This window comes from Eurypyga helias, unplaced genomic scaffold (assembly GCF_000690775.1).
Source record: "Eurypyga helias isolate BGI_N326 unplaced genomic scaffold, ASM69077v1 scaffold8520, whole genome shotgun sequence".
NCBI classification, from domain to species: domain Eukaryota; kingdom Metazoa; phylum Chordata; class Aves; order Eurypygiformes; family Eurypygidae; genus Eurypyga; species Eurypyga helias.
Genome location: NW_010226224.1, coordinates 22,365 through 39,791, shown reverse-complemented (window position 1 = coordinate 39,791; position 17,427 = coordinate 22,365). Strand labels below are relative to the sequence as shown.

Genomic DNA, 17,427 nt, shown 5'->3' with positions numbered 1-17,427 from the left:
CTACTCCAAGAGTTCCTGCCTCCAACTGGCAGATCCTCCACCCACTGGTTTCGTTCTCCTCGGGCTAAGGGGTCATTTGGTGAGCGAGTCAAGGCATGAAGCAGCAAACCGAGGTTTCTACCAGGGGATCAGTGCTGCAAAATGCACTGTCCTACCTCCCTGGGCTCTCTCCCACCCCAGCAGGTGCCCCAGCACCCCTGGATGCCGGCAGTGGCATTGTCTCTCGTCCCCCCAGAAGCCTACCATGAAGAACAGACCAGGTTGTCCTGTTCTCCTCGCGTAAAGCGTGAGCAACGAACATCAACCACGTCTTCGCAGGCCGGCTCTCCTCCTGGGGGAGAAGGGGGACTTCAGGGGCTGGTTACAGGGGACACTGAGGCTCTTTTGGACAGAAATTCCCATGGGGTGAAAAAAGGGTTGGAAATCTTACGCAGATTCTTTTATACCCTCCCCAAGAGGAAGCTGAGAACAGCCTCAGCCCTGAGTCAGTAACAGGCACGTCTGGTGTTCCTGACCGTTCCCTCTGGAGCGACACACACAGACAGGAAGGTGCCATCAGTCTGAACGAAGAAAGGACAATAGCAACTCTTGCTTTGGGCGGTTTTACTTTGTTTCATTATTTATTTACAACGAGCCAGAAAGCTTCGCTCCCGCTCAGAGGCGTTGGCAGTGCCAAGAGATGAGGCTCTTGCAGAAACGTAATCGTTAACGTGCAGAGCAGCCAACGTGCTCACCCCCAAAGCGGCCAGGGCCGCGCAGTACAACACTGGCGTTGATTACGCTGCACTGACATGGCTGGGCCTCACCTGGGCTCGGTCTGGACAAAAGGCAAAGATCCTGCTCTGAAGAGTCTGCAACCTTCCCTTCAGAGAGACACTGATTTATGTTTGAGAGATTTGAAAGAGAAAAGTACCTAAAAGTGAACCCTGGGCTGCAGAGCAGTAGCCTGCTAGCACCCCTCACCCCCAGCATGGCTGTGCCCAAGAGGCCTCAGAGCAGGTGACAGGCCGGTCCCCCTCCCCTTGTCTTCTCTTGAGGGAAGATTTTCAAGACAAGACCAACGTCATCAGGAGGCTGATAAGCAGAGCAGGCAGGAGGTGGAGTGTCATGGCCACAGCACCCAGAGATGCTGAGGATGGTGCTAGAAGAAGAGAGGGGATGTCAGTGCCAAGAGATCAGCAACCCCATGGAGGGGAACATCTCTCCATGCCACATCCAGGGAAGATCTTTGGCTTTCTAACTGGTAAACAGCCACCCCTAATGGGACCACCAGGACACAACCCAAACCCAACACAGCAGAGGAGGAAGCTCTGGGAGTGCTTGCTCAGCTGAACCAGCAAGGATGCTCTCAGTGGGATTACGGGATTGCTTCTCATCTCGGACCCAGAATTTGCTCTGCAAGGCTTAAGGCTCCATGGCAGAACAGAACTTGGTGCCCCTCAATGCCAGGAGGTGGTGAGGACTGCCCAATGTGTTTTACTGGGGCTGGGTGGGTGGGCAGTGACAAGTGACACTGGGAGGGGTCTGCAGTAGCCCAGCCCAACAGCCTCTGCTCTCTCCGCACAAAAGCAGCCAGCAGGACTTTCCAGGGCCTTGGCACAAGCCCTGCTGAGAGCAGGAACAGAGCTGTTTGGCCAAGGCCACACTTCCTTCAGCAAGGCCCTGACTCAGGGTCCCAGGAGCTACATCAGCTTAGTGCACTCACTCCTCTCGTACAGACAGCCCCTTGGTCCGATACGGCAGTTGTTCCCCTGGCTGTAATCCCAAAATAAATACTTAAATCACAACAATCAGAAGTCCCAACACGCTACGTACGCTGAAATTTGGGCGTGACGATGTTCATGTAGCCTTCTTGTGTTCCTCCAGTGAGCCCAGTGTGCAGATTATCCAGATCCATTTGTTTTTGCTTTTGGACCCACTCCCGGATGGGAGACTTGTTCTGCCATTTCCTCAGATCTCGGAAATTTATCCCTAGCAAGCCCCAAACCTCGGGAATTGTCAGGCTCTAGGAGAAATCAAAGTGCAAGAGTTACAGATGTAAATGCAGGACTAGAAACAACATCTCTGGCCAAGGAACCAATGAGGTTTCTATTAGCAGAAGTCTGAAGAAAAAGGATGGTCTCCCAGGAGACCTTAGAGCCCCTTCCAGTGCCTGGGGGGCTGCAAGAAAGCTGGAGGGGGGGGCTTTTTCCAAGGGCAGGGAGTGACAGGACAAGGGGTAATGGGTTTGAATGGAAAGAGGGAGACTGAGATGGGACATAAGGAAGGAATTTTTCCCGGAGAGGGTGGGGAGGCACTGGGACAGGTTGCCCAGAGAAGCTGTGGATGCCCCATCCCTGGAAGTGTCCAAGGCCAGGCTGGATGAGGCTTGGAGCAACCTTGTCTAGTGGAAGGTGTCCCTGCCCATGGCAGGGGGTGGCACCAGGGGGGCTTTAAGGTCCCTCCCCACCCAAACCACTCCGTGATTCTATGAAGCTGCAAATTTCTGGTGAGTGGTTTCAGCTGGGACCCTCTTTCCTTCCGTAAGGGGAATGAACACAATGGTTCCTCAAAGCCTGTTTCTGTTATCCTCTGATGACAAGTCTCCTAAACACACATGGGAGCCCCAGCCCCTGCCCAAGTCACTGGTCTTCTTCCAAAATTGATGATACTGCTAACACTGTAGTTAAAAGCATTGTCACATAGCTGAGGACTGTAGTCTAGTGGGTGCCTGTCCCCTGCTCCTGGCACTATGCTATGGGAGCCTGCTCTGAAGAAATTCCCTGGCAAGCCTGACTAAACATTCACGTATGACTCCAATTCACGTTTTTCAAGAAGTTTCAGGCCAGTTCTCCACTTTCTCTGATGGTCTAGCATCATTCTGAATTTGACAGTGACCCCTGATTGACACCAACGGACAACGCAACCAAACCCAACTGCTTAGCGTGACAAGAAAGCGAAGAGTCCAATAATTTCAAGATTCAGCTCACCATCAAAGAGTCTCTCCTTAACGCCACGAAAGTACTAATGTTCATGTTCACATTGTCCTTGCTTAGAGCTTGGAGATCCACAGCAGGAGCGCCCCCTGGGACACAAGAGAAAGTCCATCAGCGCGTGGAGGAGACCCTCGGATGAGCAGTGCTCTGTATCTGTGTAAGCTGGAGCTACAGTGATGTCTCCAAAATTTATTAGGCTGGAGGTTATGGAGTGAGTTCCAACTGCAAAATATACGGATGCTACTGCATTTTGCTGGCAGGTATTGCCCTCTAAACCCATCTGTGACAATGCCAGACGCTAGACAGAGGGGTACGAAAAGTTTGCTCAGGCTGTGAATATATTCTTGGCTTAACAGGGGAAAATCTCTGGTTTGTGACACGGAGAAGGGCTGCGAGGTCAGCACCAAGAATTAGCAGCTGGATTTCTCATGGACCTAGCAGATCTTACCCATCCCAGAAGTCAGGAGTTTGATTTTCCCTGTGACAGTCGGGCAATTGATTTGGGTAACTTTAAATTGGGTATGGAATCTTTCAAGAACATGTTATGCCATCTACAAGTTGGAAGAGACCCAAAACTCTCCAAACCTTTTAACAACTTGGCTTTGAAAATTGCCAAATCTCAGATGGTATCTGATACCCACTGAAGTTCTGGCTAAGACCTCTCTCTCTCCCCGTACCACACCGTTCTGTTACGCACCTAGATATGGCTGAATAAGCTCATAGTAGGCAGGTACATTGCGCTGGGCCGAGAAAGCACGTTTAGCTTTAAGATACAAGATGTCTTTCGTGATCTGTGAACAGGCCGAAACATTCAGAGATACCGGTCTGCAGAAAAAAGAAGATTTAGGGAGAGAAAGTTTTTAGTATTTACAAATGGAATATATTTTTAAGTGCTCTGAGTATTCCTCTGGGATTCTCTCCACAGGACAGGTCACCTGCTCTTCTCCTGTACAATCCTGGGCGTTTCCCAGGAGATGAAAGCAGCATGGAAAGAAGCTAAGTGAAAAAAGTAACGGTTCAGTCTCTCAAGCTGTGACGACTCTGTTGGTGGGCGTAAGTTTACGTGTTCGCAGAGATGTACTTATTTAATTAACGTCACGTAGCAGTCTTCTGAAGGAATTTACATTAGCTTTAGTTATCTCTCTGTTGCCTCTAGACAGAGGCAGGCATGCAGCCCGTACCTGCTGTCAGCTGAGGTGCAACAAAGAGTGTTTGACTGCAAATCTGAGCCCTTCCTGGCAGGCCGCGGAACAATAGACTTTTAAACCTGGACACAGAGCAGGTACTGAGCTGCTTCCCAGACTTCCTTTCACTGAGCGGAGAGAGGAGGCAACGGCACCAGCCAACGGGAAAGTGCTTTTGCAGGAAGCCAACAGCAGCATAACGTTTGACTCACTTCAAGCTGTCGGAGTCTATGGTGTTCAGCTCGGTCTCATTTAGGAGGCAGATGTATTTCATACCAATGGCGTTCAGCGCAGTGGCATTCAAGGCATTTCCCAAGCCAACATATCGTCCGATGATTGCAGATGCCTAGGAATACATTTTCATTGTTTCCAAAGTTAATTTGAACCAGAATTTATGGTTTCATCCTCAAAAGAAGAACAAATGCAGTAATTACAAAATGAAACTTGAATAATTTCAAGTGTATTTGTTTGGACCTGAAGCGGGTTCAATCGTCTTTGAATGCATTAAACTAGTCCTAAACCAGCAGCTCCCAAACCAGGAAGCCAACCCAAATCCCCACCTGAGCATCAGAGGGCTGATTTTCTAGCAAGGCAGCCAGCGTGTCAGCTGAAGTTATCTTCCATTTGGTAATGTCCTCCGGGGTGATGAAAAAAAGGAGAGTGCTCAGGTTGGGGAGCAGCCTTTGAGGATACCCATCAGGATACATCTGTGGAGAGACCGCTGTTAATGCTATGAATACCCATTATCATGCCTGTGCTTATGAATTTTTGCTCTTTGCAAAATTCAGGTGAAAAACCCCAAAAGGTCTGCAAGGAGTAAAAAACCAAAGCCAGCGAGATTCCAGAAGCTTCTCTCTCCTTTCTCTGCTTGATAGCTCAGGCAAGCAGGCTCCAGGGGAAGGACCAAAACCTGAAGCGCTGTGCATTGACTCAACACAGATCGGAGTGGGCAGAATGCCTGGCAGTGGTGAAGGCTAATCAAATCCTGGGGCTCCCTAGAAGCAGCGCAGCCAGCAGGTGCCTCCATTTGGCTGGCACTCGTGAGACCCCATCTGGCTACTACATCCAGTTTTGGGCTCCTGGTATAAGAAAGACTTTGACAAAGCCCAGCAAATCTAGCAGAGGGGTTGGGGGGTAGGTGGGGCAGAAGCAGACATCATACAAAGTGGGGTAGTGGGGCTGAGGGAGTTGGGTTTTTCAGTCAAAGAGAAGACTAAGTGAGGATTTTATTACTGTCTTCAACTATCTTATAGAAGATTAGAGGGAGGATGGAGTCACACAATTCCTAGAGGTGCAGTGACAGGATCAGGGCCACCAGGAGTTGAAAACAGGACAAGGGGCAATGGCTTTAAATTGAAAGTGGGTAGATTTAGATTAGATATAAGGAAGAAATTCTTCCCGCAGAGGGTGGGGAGGCACTGTGACAGGTTGCCCAGAGAAGCTGTGGATGCCTCATCCCTGGAAGTGTCCAAGGCCAGGCTTGGATGAGGCGTGGAGCAACCTGGTCTAGTGGAAGGTGTCCCTGCCCATGGCAGGGGGTGGGACTGGGGGGGCTTTAAGGTCCCTTCCCACCCAAACTAGTCTGTGATTCTATGAAAATTCTCATTAGATATTAAGAAATACATATTCTCATAGTAAAAGTGGTCAAACATTGGAAGAGGAGCCCAGAGAGGTGGTAAGAGTCTCAGTGCTTGGAAATATTTAAACTCAACTGGACAGGTCCCTCAGCAATCTCATCAGTAGATAATTCGGTATTTTCCAGCCTGGCATTACCTCATCCAGAACCCTCTTCAGCACAGCCAACTGCTCAACACTGAAGGGGTAGGTCAGTATCTGAGAGAGGTGATTCTCCAGAGAGACATTCTTCAGGCAAGCGTGTAACTCCTCAGGTGTGTAGTAAATAGGCATCAAGTCATCGTTTAAAACCATCTCTGTTACCTCTTTGCCAGGCGGACAACCTGTTGAAGCAATTATCGACTGTGCTCAGTGATAAATCCTTTTTCTTCAAGCTCTGAACGCTCCCTTGCTGGAGATGGGTAAAGTCATGGTTCCACCCCCCCCCCAGGTGATCTACTACCAAGTGTTTCACAGACATACTCAGGGACACCCACAGCTCTAGGGTCAACCCTGACTGCAGGGGGATGCTGCCACTGGGGGGGTCAGAGAAAGCTCCCTTACCGTCGGCACGCTTGTGCCTCGTAGGCAGGAGTTCTTCAACAACAGTGGCCAGCTGCTCCCTCGACAGAGCTGAATCCTGTGCGAAGTTTCTCAGCCAAACTGTTAAAGCATTCTGCAAAGAAAATGTTTCATCGGGAGGGTATTGCAATCTTGGGCGTATCACCAGCGTAACACGTTGCTACTCAGACAGGAAACTTCATTGTTAAAGTCCTACAGGCTGCAGACCTCCTCTTATAGACAGGTCTTTCCTTGGTGAGCCAAAGGCAAATTTCTAAATGTTTAAACTCTATCATACCCCACACCCCATAAATTATTTTACCTCCTCACAAAGCACTGTATATAGTTACTACTGCTTTCCACCTCTGGTATTCTTCCAACAGTTGCAGAAAGAGGATGTCAGCAATCCCCATTTGTGGTTCCAGGCTCTCAGCTTGATCAACCCTTACTCCCCATGGACCATCCAACTCCTCTGGCACCACTTTTAGATGGAGACACTACTGAAAACATACTGGCTGAGCAACCTCCATCAGACTTCTTCCATACTGCAGGACCTAGGGGTCCTTCCCAAACTCCCCATACCTCTGAACAACCCACCTTGGGGATCTTCTGCAAGATGCTGTGACCAAATACAGGAATCAAGCCACTCAGCTCATTCAAGGTAAACGCTGACCATGCTGCAGGAGGCCTGCATGCAAAAATTAGCAGGTATCAGCTTTCAAGAAAGGATAAAAGAAAAAAACCCAAACAAACCACCTTAAAAGTTGCCAGGATTATGCCCTTGTAACATCTGAACTTAAGAAAATACAAGATTTAAAACCTAAAACTTCTTGATCACTTCCTGTTACACAAAACTCCATTCCACCAGAGCAGGAGCCATTGTTAGGAATGTGAGGAAGGGCACCTGGATGGGAAAATGGCATTTAACACGTTGCTTTCTTAAGCATGAAACCCAAAGAATATCTATTGCTTACTACCGCCCAATTCAGTGCCGAGATCTCAGGGCATTTGACACGGGAAGGTAAAACATTTTGCCCTCCCTGGGCAATGCCCCTGTTAGATGTAGCCAGGGATTTATCAAGCATCATTCGGTTTGACAGGTGGAAACAGAACGCTTTCTGAACGTCAGTGGCCGACAAAAAGCTAGAGCCCAGCCATGATCATCGGGACAGTCTCCAGGAAGTTTGGTTGATGAAAAATAAACCAGAGGAAAGGCTTTCATAACTACAGCCAGTAAGGCACAGAGGCGACAATGTGTTTTTCAGTGGAATTCCAGCCAAACTGCTCAGCTGAAAGAAGTTCAACTAAAGCAATGTAAAAGGCCCGATGTGACATTCAGAAGTTTCTGATCAAGCTGGTTAGCTGGAGATCACTCAGGTCTTAATAGGACAATGGTTCAGTTCAAGGGAACTGTTTTGCTGATGCTCAGAAGAACAGTTCATACCCAAATGTAGTGTTACCACTGCTGATGACACTCCTAACAGCCTCTTCTTGATCAGGCAGGAAAGAGTCACACTGCCTTAACTGCTTCACCAAACTCCCACCAGAACTTCTGATGTATTCTGCACCCAGGTCACAGACCAGATGTCCCAGAATCTCTGCATTTTCTTCATTTACTCGTGCGCCAGGAATTTTCTGAAGTAATACAAGTCAGAGGCATGAAACAGAGCTGGATGCTGCTGCAGAAGAGCATCCTTGAACCCCAGGTTCTCCCCAGCCTTGTGCAGAGCTGTCCCCTCACCACCCACCACGTACCAAACATGCCAACGCCTCCTGGAGCAGCTGTTTCCGCTGAGGTGACTCTCTCTGCAGAACATCAAGATTCGCTTTCCCAATATTAGTGAAGTACTGCCTACAGCTTCCTGTCGCTGCATAGTCTGAAGGGCTAGAAAGACAAACACTCCATGATTTCTAGTGAACGATATCAAGTGGCTGGTCAGGTTCAAGGCTGCTGGACATATACTGTGTCCAGTATAACATCTTCCACGTCTGCACACTAAACTCTATGCAGTTGTTCTTCCCAAAGATCCTATTCCACATATTTTAGAAATTCATTTTCACCTTAAGGAATCTAGTGTGAGGCTCAGCTTAAAATTGTTCCAGGATCTGGATACAGAACCACAGTGGGTGGCTACTGGACCAAAGAAATCCACTCTACTGTCTGCTTTCTTCAAGGTTGTAAGAGAAAAGCACATTCACAGAAGCCAGGAAATACTAAAACCACATACTGGTTTCACATCCCAACAGACACATTTGGGAAAAGCTTCATGCTGCTTATATTATGGTTAAATCTGAAAGAACCCAAAACCCCTCTAAAAGCTTTCTGCAACCTGATTTCTTTCTTTCCCTGAAGGAGGCCTGAACAAGTTTGACCTGTACATCAAACATGAAGTAGTCATTACCAGCTAGGCTGTGAAGTAATAGCTCTTTCCCCCCCTAAATACTAAGGCAACAACATGAGAACCATAGCACAGTTACCTTAAAAACAACAACAGGTCTTTAGGATAGTTATCTAAATCCTTGGGAATCCCATGCAGCGTCACCATCTTCACTAAGCAACTCAGCTGAAAGGACACCACAGTTTACATCGAAGGAAGAAAAACCAGCATGAAAACTTGAGAAAAAATTAAACAAATATAAAGATTTTACTCTGCTCCAAAAGTAAGAAAAATGCAAGACAGCAAGCAGAGGGTTTGGTTCCTGAGAAACCCAGCCAACTGGTTTTGACTTCTCTCTTCGGGGAAATTCAGACCCATGGGATGGAGACCCAGGACCAGCTACATTTGGTCTAGTGCCCTAAGCTGGAAGTGGTTTTGTTCTTGCCCAACAATCCTCATTGCTATCTTCATGGCAACATCAAACACGGCATTTTGTAACACATGAACTGACCTGGTCTCCTCCCAGCTTGACATTCTTCTCCTTCATGACTCTGGCCAGCTCCTGAAGTCTTTCTGCTTCCATCTCACTGACAGCTGCGCAGGTGAAGCCTTGGAGGACTGACGGGGAAAGCCTGAACGGGCACACAAAGCAAACCAGAGGGGCAAGGACTCCAGGAGAAAATTCAGTGCTGATCATCATATATAATGGCAAACAAAGCAAGCATAAACCTCCCCCATTCTCAAAGCTTAACGGTCTCCAAACTCCATCCCGTCAAAATTGCTAGTCCTGCCCTACGTGGGAGTCCAAGAAGCCATCATTGGTCAGATGAACATAATCCCGACACTCCTCACGAGGCAGAAGTGCAGGGACAAGCTCTCCACCCCATGCCGTACTGCTGTATCCTGATTTTACACGATCCGTCTCCTCCTTGTGTTTTGAATACACACCACACACTGAAAGTGAAGTGGAGCTGTGCAGATCCTCATCACTGAACCCGGTTTGGACAGCCTGGGAGAGCTTGGGGAGAGGTCCTTAAAACTTGAAATGCTTTCTATATGGAAAAGCCTCTATTGCAAAATCAGCAGGGCACTGATGTCACCTCCAGTGTTCTTCCAGACGTGTATCATGGTTTTCTTAATTTTTCACCTCACGAAAGCTGACATAAACATCTATCAGCCCAGCTAACTTTAATCCCTGGAATAGCATATTTTCTGACCAGAAACGCCCTGCACAGAGGCGGTCAGAAGCAAGGCTCCAGTCTGAACCGGCAGCAGCGTTTCAGAAAGCGAGTCTGGCTTCCGGGTATATTTTACAGCTGACACCCTGGTAAATCCTGATGTTAGTGCCCATGTTTGGGTTTGCATGGCATTCCCCATCCGTCGCTACGGATTGAACGCAGTGGGTCTGCCACACACACCAGAGGGAACCCAAAAACTGCAATCAAAGCAAACGCAAACGTGGAAAATGGAAGGAAAGAAGAAAAACGCTACCTGCTGAAGTCAGGCTCTGCCTGTATCACATCACTGAAAAACATGGCAGCCTGTGAAGCAAAGCCAGAGCGTCAGTGTTTTACCGTGCTCCTCCGCAACTTTCACCTGTATTTTCAGGGGGAATTGCAAAGCGAGCTCCTTCCGCCCAAGGCTGACGCTGCGGGGTAAGGAGGACGCAAGCCGCTAGCGCGTTACCTGTTCTCGGGTCCACGGTTTACTGTTGAGATCCTGAACGCTGGGCTTCTTTTCCCCAAAAACAAGCAAAAATTTTGGAATGTAACTGGCCAGAGCATCAGGGATGTATTTAACCAGGTCAGCAGGGTGGTCTACACTGGAGGAAATCTTTTTAAAAAAAAAAAGAAAGAAAAGGGTTAATTCAAACACCGTGGCCAAAATAAACAATTGCTGGAGAAGAAATAATGAATGGGAAAGAAGCCAGGCAAACTCCCCTGCTGATCATGTGGGCATTTCTCAGACATCCAACACTGAACTATTTCCTGTTTGACATATTCATCAGCCTGGCAGAGCTGCTGGGAGCTAATACCGGGGGTCCTGATGAATGGGAACGATCCCGTCTCTTATCCCTTTCCCACCTCCAGGCTCCATGCCCCAAAAACATTGCACCAGTCAGAAAGCAGTGACACGTCTTTCCCCTCTGCCAAGCCAAGCAGTGTTTCAGCTCACCGAAGGCACATTGCTGAACAATCCTGTTATTTCCCTAAAGCTTCACACAGAGCCCTGGCAGCCCCGTTGTCCCAGAACATGCCACAGGCAGGGCCTCTGGTGCCAAACACAGGTCAGAGCCCTTCCTACCGGAGGGAGGAGGAATTATTTGTTGAGTGATGAGTATCAACAAACTTGAATGCTGCACATGCAACTTGAAGGCTAAAGTCACATTGAGAAAAAGGGCAAAGACGTGTCTAAATCCTACACAATCACATGAGGGAAGGAAATACTGCATTGCTGGAGGATGACTCTAGCCTAAAAGGGATTTACTAAGCCACCTTCACTTCTCACATGGTCTCACTCCAAACCACAACAACATCCTTTCTCTGAGAGCATCATTTCAAGTCAGTGGGCAGTATCTAGGAGCACCCCATAAGACAACCGTCTCCTCTGCCCTCCTGCCCAGGAGGCTCACAGGACACGCTGGCTGGCAGCCAAGGACATCTTGGCAGGCACAGTGACAGGGACTTGAGATGCCTGTCCTGCTGCACGCTCTGTGTGGCAATAACAAACACCCCCGAGGGAATGCTGTCTGGGTGTGCAGGTGTGTGTCAATGCCTGGCCCCAGGTAACCAGTGTTCTTGGCTCTGAGTCACCAGAGCTTTGCTAATTTATGGTGCCTGAAGAGAATAACAACTTCACCTTTTCCACAAATGCCATTTTCAGAGCAGAGGGCAGGGTCACCAGTTGCTGAACAAACTCAGGCAACTGAATAGCTTCTAAGATCACTTCTGGAGACAGACTTTGAAGCGTGCTGCTGTTGAGGCCAGCCATCAAGCTCCCCAACGTCGCCAGGCTCTGTCCATTCGGGATCTGCAAGGTAATACACGCAGGCATGAGTACGTGAAGGGCCAAACATCATGTGCTTGCAGCCAGCTATACCAGGCGTGGGGTGCATTCGCGGACCATATCCTCGGTACCTGATAGCCAGAGCTGAGCAGTTTGTTGATAATAGTGCTGGACTGCTCAGCGTTCCAGCCGGAAACTTTACCCAGGGCGGGAATAGAGGCTTCAAGGTCTTCATCAGTGATGCTGTTTTCAATGTCGGATACAGACAGCCCAACCGCAGCCTGGCCCAATGCACGCAGGATCGCAGGAGGGAAATGCTCAAACTTCCTCACCAAAGAGGACGCAACCTGAAAAGGTCCCACACAGACAAGAAAAAGTCAGGAGCAATGAGGTGAGCCTGTTGGATCCTACAGCCTTAAATGTGTGTCTTAAATCACTGGACTTTCTGCCCCAAACTTGAGCGATGAAGCCTGTTGATGGGCTGCCTCCGCCCACTGAGGATTTTCAGATTATTAAAAAAAAAATCAGGATGACCTACAGGAGCGTACACAAGCGGAGGCATGCGAGTTGAACCCTCAACCCTCACAGATTTTGTTCAGGTTAATGAAGAACTGAGCGTGGGGCTGACGGGAGATTACCTGCAGTTCCTCTGTCGTCAGGGAGGAGGGAGCTCGCTCTCCAGTTATTCCTCTGTGCGTCAGGTTCGATGGGCAGTTCTTAGTGATTCGCTGGGCCAAGCTCAAAGCGTCGTCCCTGCTCAGGCTGCTCACTGCCGAGGGGCTCAAGTAGCAAACAAATCTGTCTGGCAGACTGCAGGGGGGAGACAAGGAGAGGTTGCCAGTGTGATAGACAGTGGCTCTGTCAGACCTTTCCCTCTTTTTCCCAATGGATGCCCTTTCCCAGTGCACATTTCCCCTGATCCATTTTAGCTCTGACGATGCCGATGCTCTCGTTTACAGAGAGCACTGCTGTGTCAGGCTAAACTGCAAAAACAGGCAAGATGTGCTGCCGGTCATCAGTTGTGGCTGGCACTGCATGCCAGTCCTTTCCCAAGACCTGGAACTTGTCGTCAGGCCCTCCCCAAGATGAAGTGCAGTGCCATGATTTGAGGAGCAGAAAAGTGCTTTAATGGTTTCACGGAAGCAGCCATCAGCATCACCACTCAGCAAACTTTTGCTAAGTTGTGGTACCATGCTAAACTGTAAGTCAGGTAGGAATTGAGGTCAGGTACCTCGATAAGGGAAAACCAGGTGCAGAGGTGAGTAGCGAGGTGTAGTACACAGCCGTCTCCCGGAGCAAGGTGAGGTTGCTGATCATCTGCATATTGACCGGATCCATGGCAAATTTTTGAAGCTAAGGGTGTTGACATGGGGGAAAAAAAAAAACAAAGAAGTAATTTAGATGGATGCTTCACACCTGACAGTCACTTGGGACAGTTTGAACAAACCTCACTTCAAGCAATAAGGGTTTTTCACCTGGCTTTAAAGTTGTGAGGACATTTATTATTCAGTAATTTATTATTAAGTAATACACTGGCACCTTGTTTTATTTATCTTTGCACTCTGAGGGTGTGTAAGGCGCACAGGTGGGAGGATGTGACCCTGCCCCTACAGCAGCGCTCACACACACGGGCCTGGTACAGTCATTCACTAAACCAGGCCTGGACATTGGTCTGGACTTGAGATAAAGTTTGGGCTTGATCCTCAGAGTTTGCTCTCTGCAGAATTACCTGTGTAAAACCAACTTCTGTGCAAGGGCCTCTTATCACAAGAAATCATGATGGGGTTAAAATAAGAACTGAAGTGAGTGTTCACCATAAATAAACAAGAAAATGTTCCTGTTAGCAGCATCTCCATGAATTTTGGTCAGGGCATAGACCTCCCAGGCATCGAGTATTTTGCAGACTGCAGGTTCTTCATCACCATCACGAGCCTGCACTTACTGTTGGTTCATCACCGAAAAGCTGCAGGTCTTCAACAGTAGCATGCTCCAAAAAGGATCCGAGATAATTTTCAAACCAAGCAGTGGAATTGAGACCTGGAATGGCTGGATTGTAGCACTTTTGGTTTGATCCTGCAAAACAGGCAGACACTGTAAAATCAGACTTGCACCACATCAGGCCATCGGTGGAGACTGGAGATTTCTGAGTGAGGAACAGGCTTGGGTCCTCAGAGAACTCTGTCAGAAGGGAGCTCCCCAAGTGCCTCTGATCCCACATGACGCTCAAACCCGCGTGTGTGTGCAATCAGACTGCAAATGCACATGGGACAGGGCAGATGCCTTGTTCTTTCCCTGCCCTCCAAATATGTCATCACCAGTCTCTTTCTTCAAATCTGCCCAAAACTTTTTGCAGGACATTATTTCTGCATGCAAGCCCCTGCCTGGAGACAGGGGCGTGTCCTCCTGGGTCCCCCTTCCGAGCTCTCAGAACCAAACCCTGCACCGCTGGCTCACAACAGCGGCAGTAAATGCCATTTGCACAGGAAGCAAGTCAGCGTAGGACTGACTGTGCAGATTTATAAAAATCCTGGATTAATAAAGCCTTCAGACAGGGAAATAATTCCTGGTATCACTTGTCACTGCCATATTCCCAACCTATTTCCACTGAAGAGACAATACAAACTGACAAAGACCTGTGAAGCCTCAGCTCATTAACATATTGCAGCTGATGTTGTAGCATAGGTCAGTGGCTCAAAGCATTCTGTTTTTTCTTAAGGAAAATCAAATCATTTACCATCCTGGAGGAGATAGTATTTGATCCCGGTGTAAAGATTCCTCTGTTCTTCCACTGAAAGGTCAGAATATATGCCATTCAGGGCAGCGACTCTGAGGTGGGTAAGAAAGACAGATGAAGTCAAACCTGGCAGGGTTGGATTCTCACAGAAACGGCTGTTATTTGAAAACGAGTATTATTATCAATCACATCCCTTTTCAAAGCTACCAGTGTGACATCCCTTCACAACAGCCCCCCTGCTCATCCGGGGGCCACACTGCCAATCCTGCAATGCTGCTTTGGGAAGGCAGAGCTACCAGCATCACTGCCCGTGCTGACTGATCCAGAGGCGTTACAAAGCCTTGGAGGGAGCCCCAAAACCCTGCCTGGGCCTCCATCAGTTCACAGTGCTTACAAGGCTCAACCCCTGGTTTTGGGAGGCTGGAGTAAAGGCCCCTTTGCTACGTCAGCGACACGGGACTGAAACGACGTTTGTGTTTGGCACTTACATCGTTCGAAACGTCTCGCACGACACGGTTTTGTCATGGAGGCAAGCAAAGACCTCGGGTTTGACCAGGAATGGCTGAAGCCCCTCATGGACCCACTGAGACAAGACGGGTGGGCTGGCAATATTAGGTACTTGCAACATCTTCTCCCACAGGCCGTTAATGAAGATCATGTTCCACTCGAGAGAAAGAGGTACCTGAGAAAACTGAAGGCAAGAGATGAGAAGAAACTCATGAATTCAAGTGAATATGGACTTCTAAAACATTAACAGAAATCCCTGTGAATCTGAACGTTACGTACAGATTTGCCCCTGGCAATAATCCCCTCTCTGGATAGCGACTCTTCCACCACAGCAATATTTAATGGAATTCAAGTACAGTCGGCCCCTAATTCCCATCAGAATCCCAGGTCTGTGTTGCCACTGCAATCAGCAACAGCTAACCTACATGAACTCAGGGTTGTTACTTCTGTCTTCCCAGCAAGAAAATAATGTAATGTTAATTAAAGCCTTCCCCTGGCATTAGAGGGGAACAAATAGTTGGATATGTGATACGCACCTGTTGGCTGAACATAGCCAGGGCAGCTACAAGCTTCTTAACATCATATCTGGAAAAGAACAGGACGGAGTATTCTGGATCCATGGCACTGACAGATTTAGGGGCGAGGCAAGAATATAAGGATATGAGGAAATCATCCTGAAGGTTCTGGAGCCAAGCACTCTGAAAAAGGGAAATCCAAAGAGAGATATGAAAAGGTGTGTCACATTCAGAGATGCTGCAGCGTGCAATCTCCCTCAGGTCTGCTCCACAAGCTCCCCTACACGTCAGCATTCAGCACTGTAAGATGATGAAACCTGCTGACAGAAGAGTCAAAAGAAAGGCAGATTTACACTGACTTGAAGCCAGTCTGAATTTACCCCGTTCCAAACACTGGGTGATCCTTCTGTTACCTAATCTGTGTGCCCTCTAGCAAAGGGGGGCTTTAAATTTTATTCAAAATGGTTTTCTACCAAAAAACAACAACAAAAAAAGGCCATTTGATCAAAGTGGATTCTTCCACAGGGAACTTTCTCATCCCAGAAACATTTTTCAATGACAAAATCCCCCCCAAAAAAACAAACCAATGAATATTTGAAGAAATGACATCTTTTTCTTAGAAACTTTTATGGGAAAATACAAACCGTTGACAATTCAACTGCAATTCCTGGCAGCACAGCAACTTCAGGGTAATGACAAAAGCAGGAAAGGAAGTATACCTGTAATATTCCAGGTGTCATTTTCCACACTGGAACCACTTTCTGTTGTGTTTTTACCACTTTTTATTATGGTTTACCCCAATGGACCAGGGTTACTCTCACGCAGAGATTTGCTTCAACGCTATGATGCCAGTTCCTAAGAGCCAATTTGTCTTGGAAACCTCCTTTGTCCCACTTTCACTGGAGAGGTTTGGAAAAGAAAGCATCACCCACTTCCACAGAGAGCCCCAATGGTGGTGTAGGCACTCGAGCCTCATGACGCGGGTCTCTGTGTGTTTGACCCCATCCCTTCGCCGTCTTGTGAGGGAAACCTCGACAACCCAGAGCCCAAGCACAAGGCTTTGGCCACCCCACTCACACTCAAGAGTGGGACTGATTTTAAGCTAGAAACGGCACCACTGCCAAGGAAAACACCACACTCGCTCACGAAAAAAAGGGGCTGTTACCTGTGCACAGGCGTATTGACCGAAAGTGAGGCTGCACGGGGAGGCTTGGCCATGGGCTACCTCAAGAAGCATCTCTTGGCTGACACTGAGGGAAGAAAGCAAAGACATCGCCTCCGTGGCAGCTGCCCCAGGCTGTGGCAGCTCAGGGCAGAACTGGCTGGGAGCTGGCACTGCCTGCACATGCAGATCCCAAGCCCTGGCAGCCAGCAAAAGTTTGTGAATGACCCTGACCCCGTGCTTTTAGGCAGTTTGGTTCAGGCACAGCAGGGATTAGCCACACCGTGTAAAGGGTCCAGCCCACCCGCTGGGGACAGGAGCAATGCCCGGGAGCCATAACAACGAGGCACAGCCCACGTAACAAATACAGAACAAACAACACAAGCGATGAGAATTATTTGCTGGCACGGTTTGGGAGCAGGTACTTGTAAACTGTTGACCCTTAGGTAGAAATCAAGTTCAATGCAGGCTTCACGTGGACCTGTGTGCCTTAGGCCCCTTCTGCCAGCTAAGCAAAGCTCAGCACCAATGCCAAGGCTCTCAGAGCCGTAAATCCCCACCGCGTCAGGCTGGCTGACACACCAGGGACTTGCCCTGCCTTTCTTTGTCCTGCACAGACACAGAGCCCCAGTAAGGCGTTCTCCCTTCACTGTTTCAGTGAGCACTAGTGCACTCCCCATCCACAGGCAACCCTGGGACTTAGTGGGGAGGAAGATGCTAAACCTGGTTTCAGAGGCTTCCTGCTACCCCAAGTGACATCCCTAACAAACCAGCATGACTCCCAAGGGAAA

The 17,427-nt window shown here is 48.6% G+C and overlaps 1 protein-coding gene across 1 annotated transcript; it reads right to left on the bottom strand.

Annotated features, from left to right (window-relative positions):
* Positions 1-243: 243 nt before the first annotated feature.
* MSLN (mesothelin) lies at positions 244-15,110 on the bottom strand (the record flags this gene model as incomplete). Its single annotated transcript, XM_010152161.1, has 21 exons — positions 14,941-15,110; positions 14,453-14,544; positions 13,661-13,791; positions 12,950-13,071; positions 12,357-12,528; positions 11,850-12,065; positions 11,572-11,742; positions 10,399-10,545; positions 10,204-10,253; positions 9,224-9,344; positions 8,813-8,898; positions 8,076-8,219; positions 6,932-7,022; positions 6,338-6,449; positions 5,933-6,117; positions 4,720-4,866; positions 4,372-4,505; positions 3,673-3,800; positions 2,970-3,064; positions 1,816-2,005; positions 244-331 (listed from the first exon to the last, which is right to left on the bottom strand). Coding segments are annotated over exons 1-21 (2,792 nt in total), but the record flags the coding sequence as incomplete, so codon positions are not given.
* Positions 15,111-17,427: the final 2,317 nt, after the last annotated feature.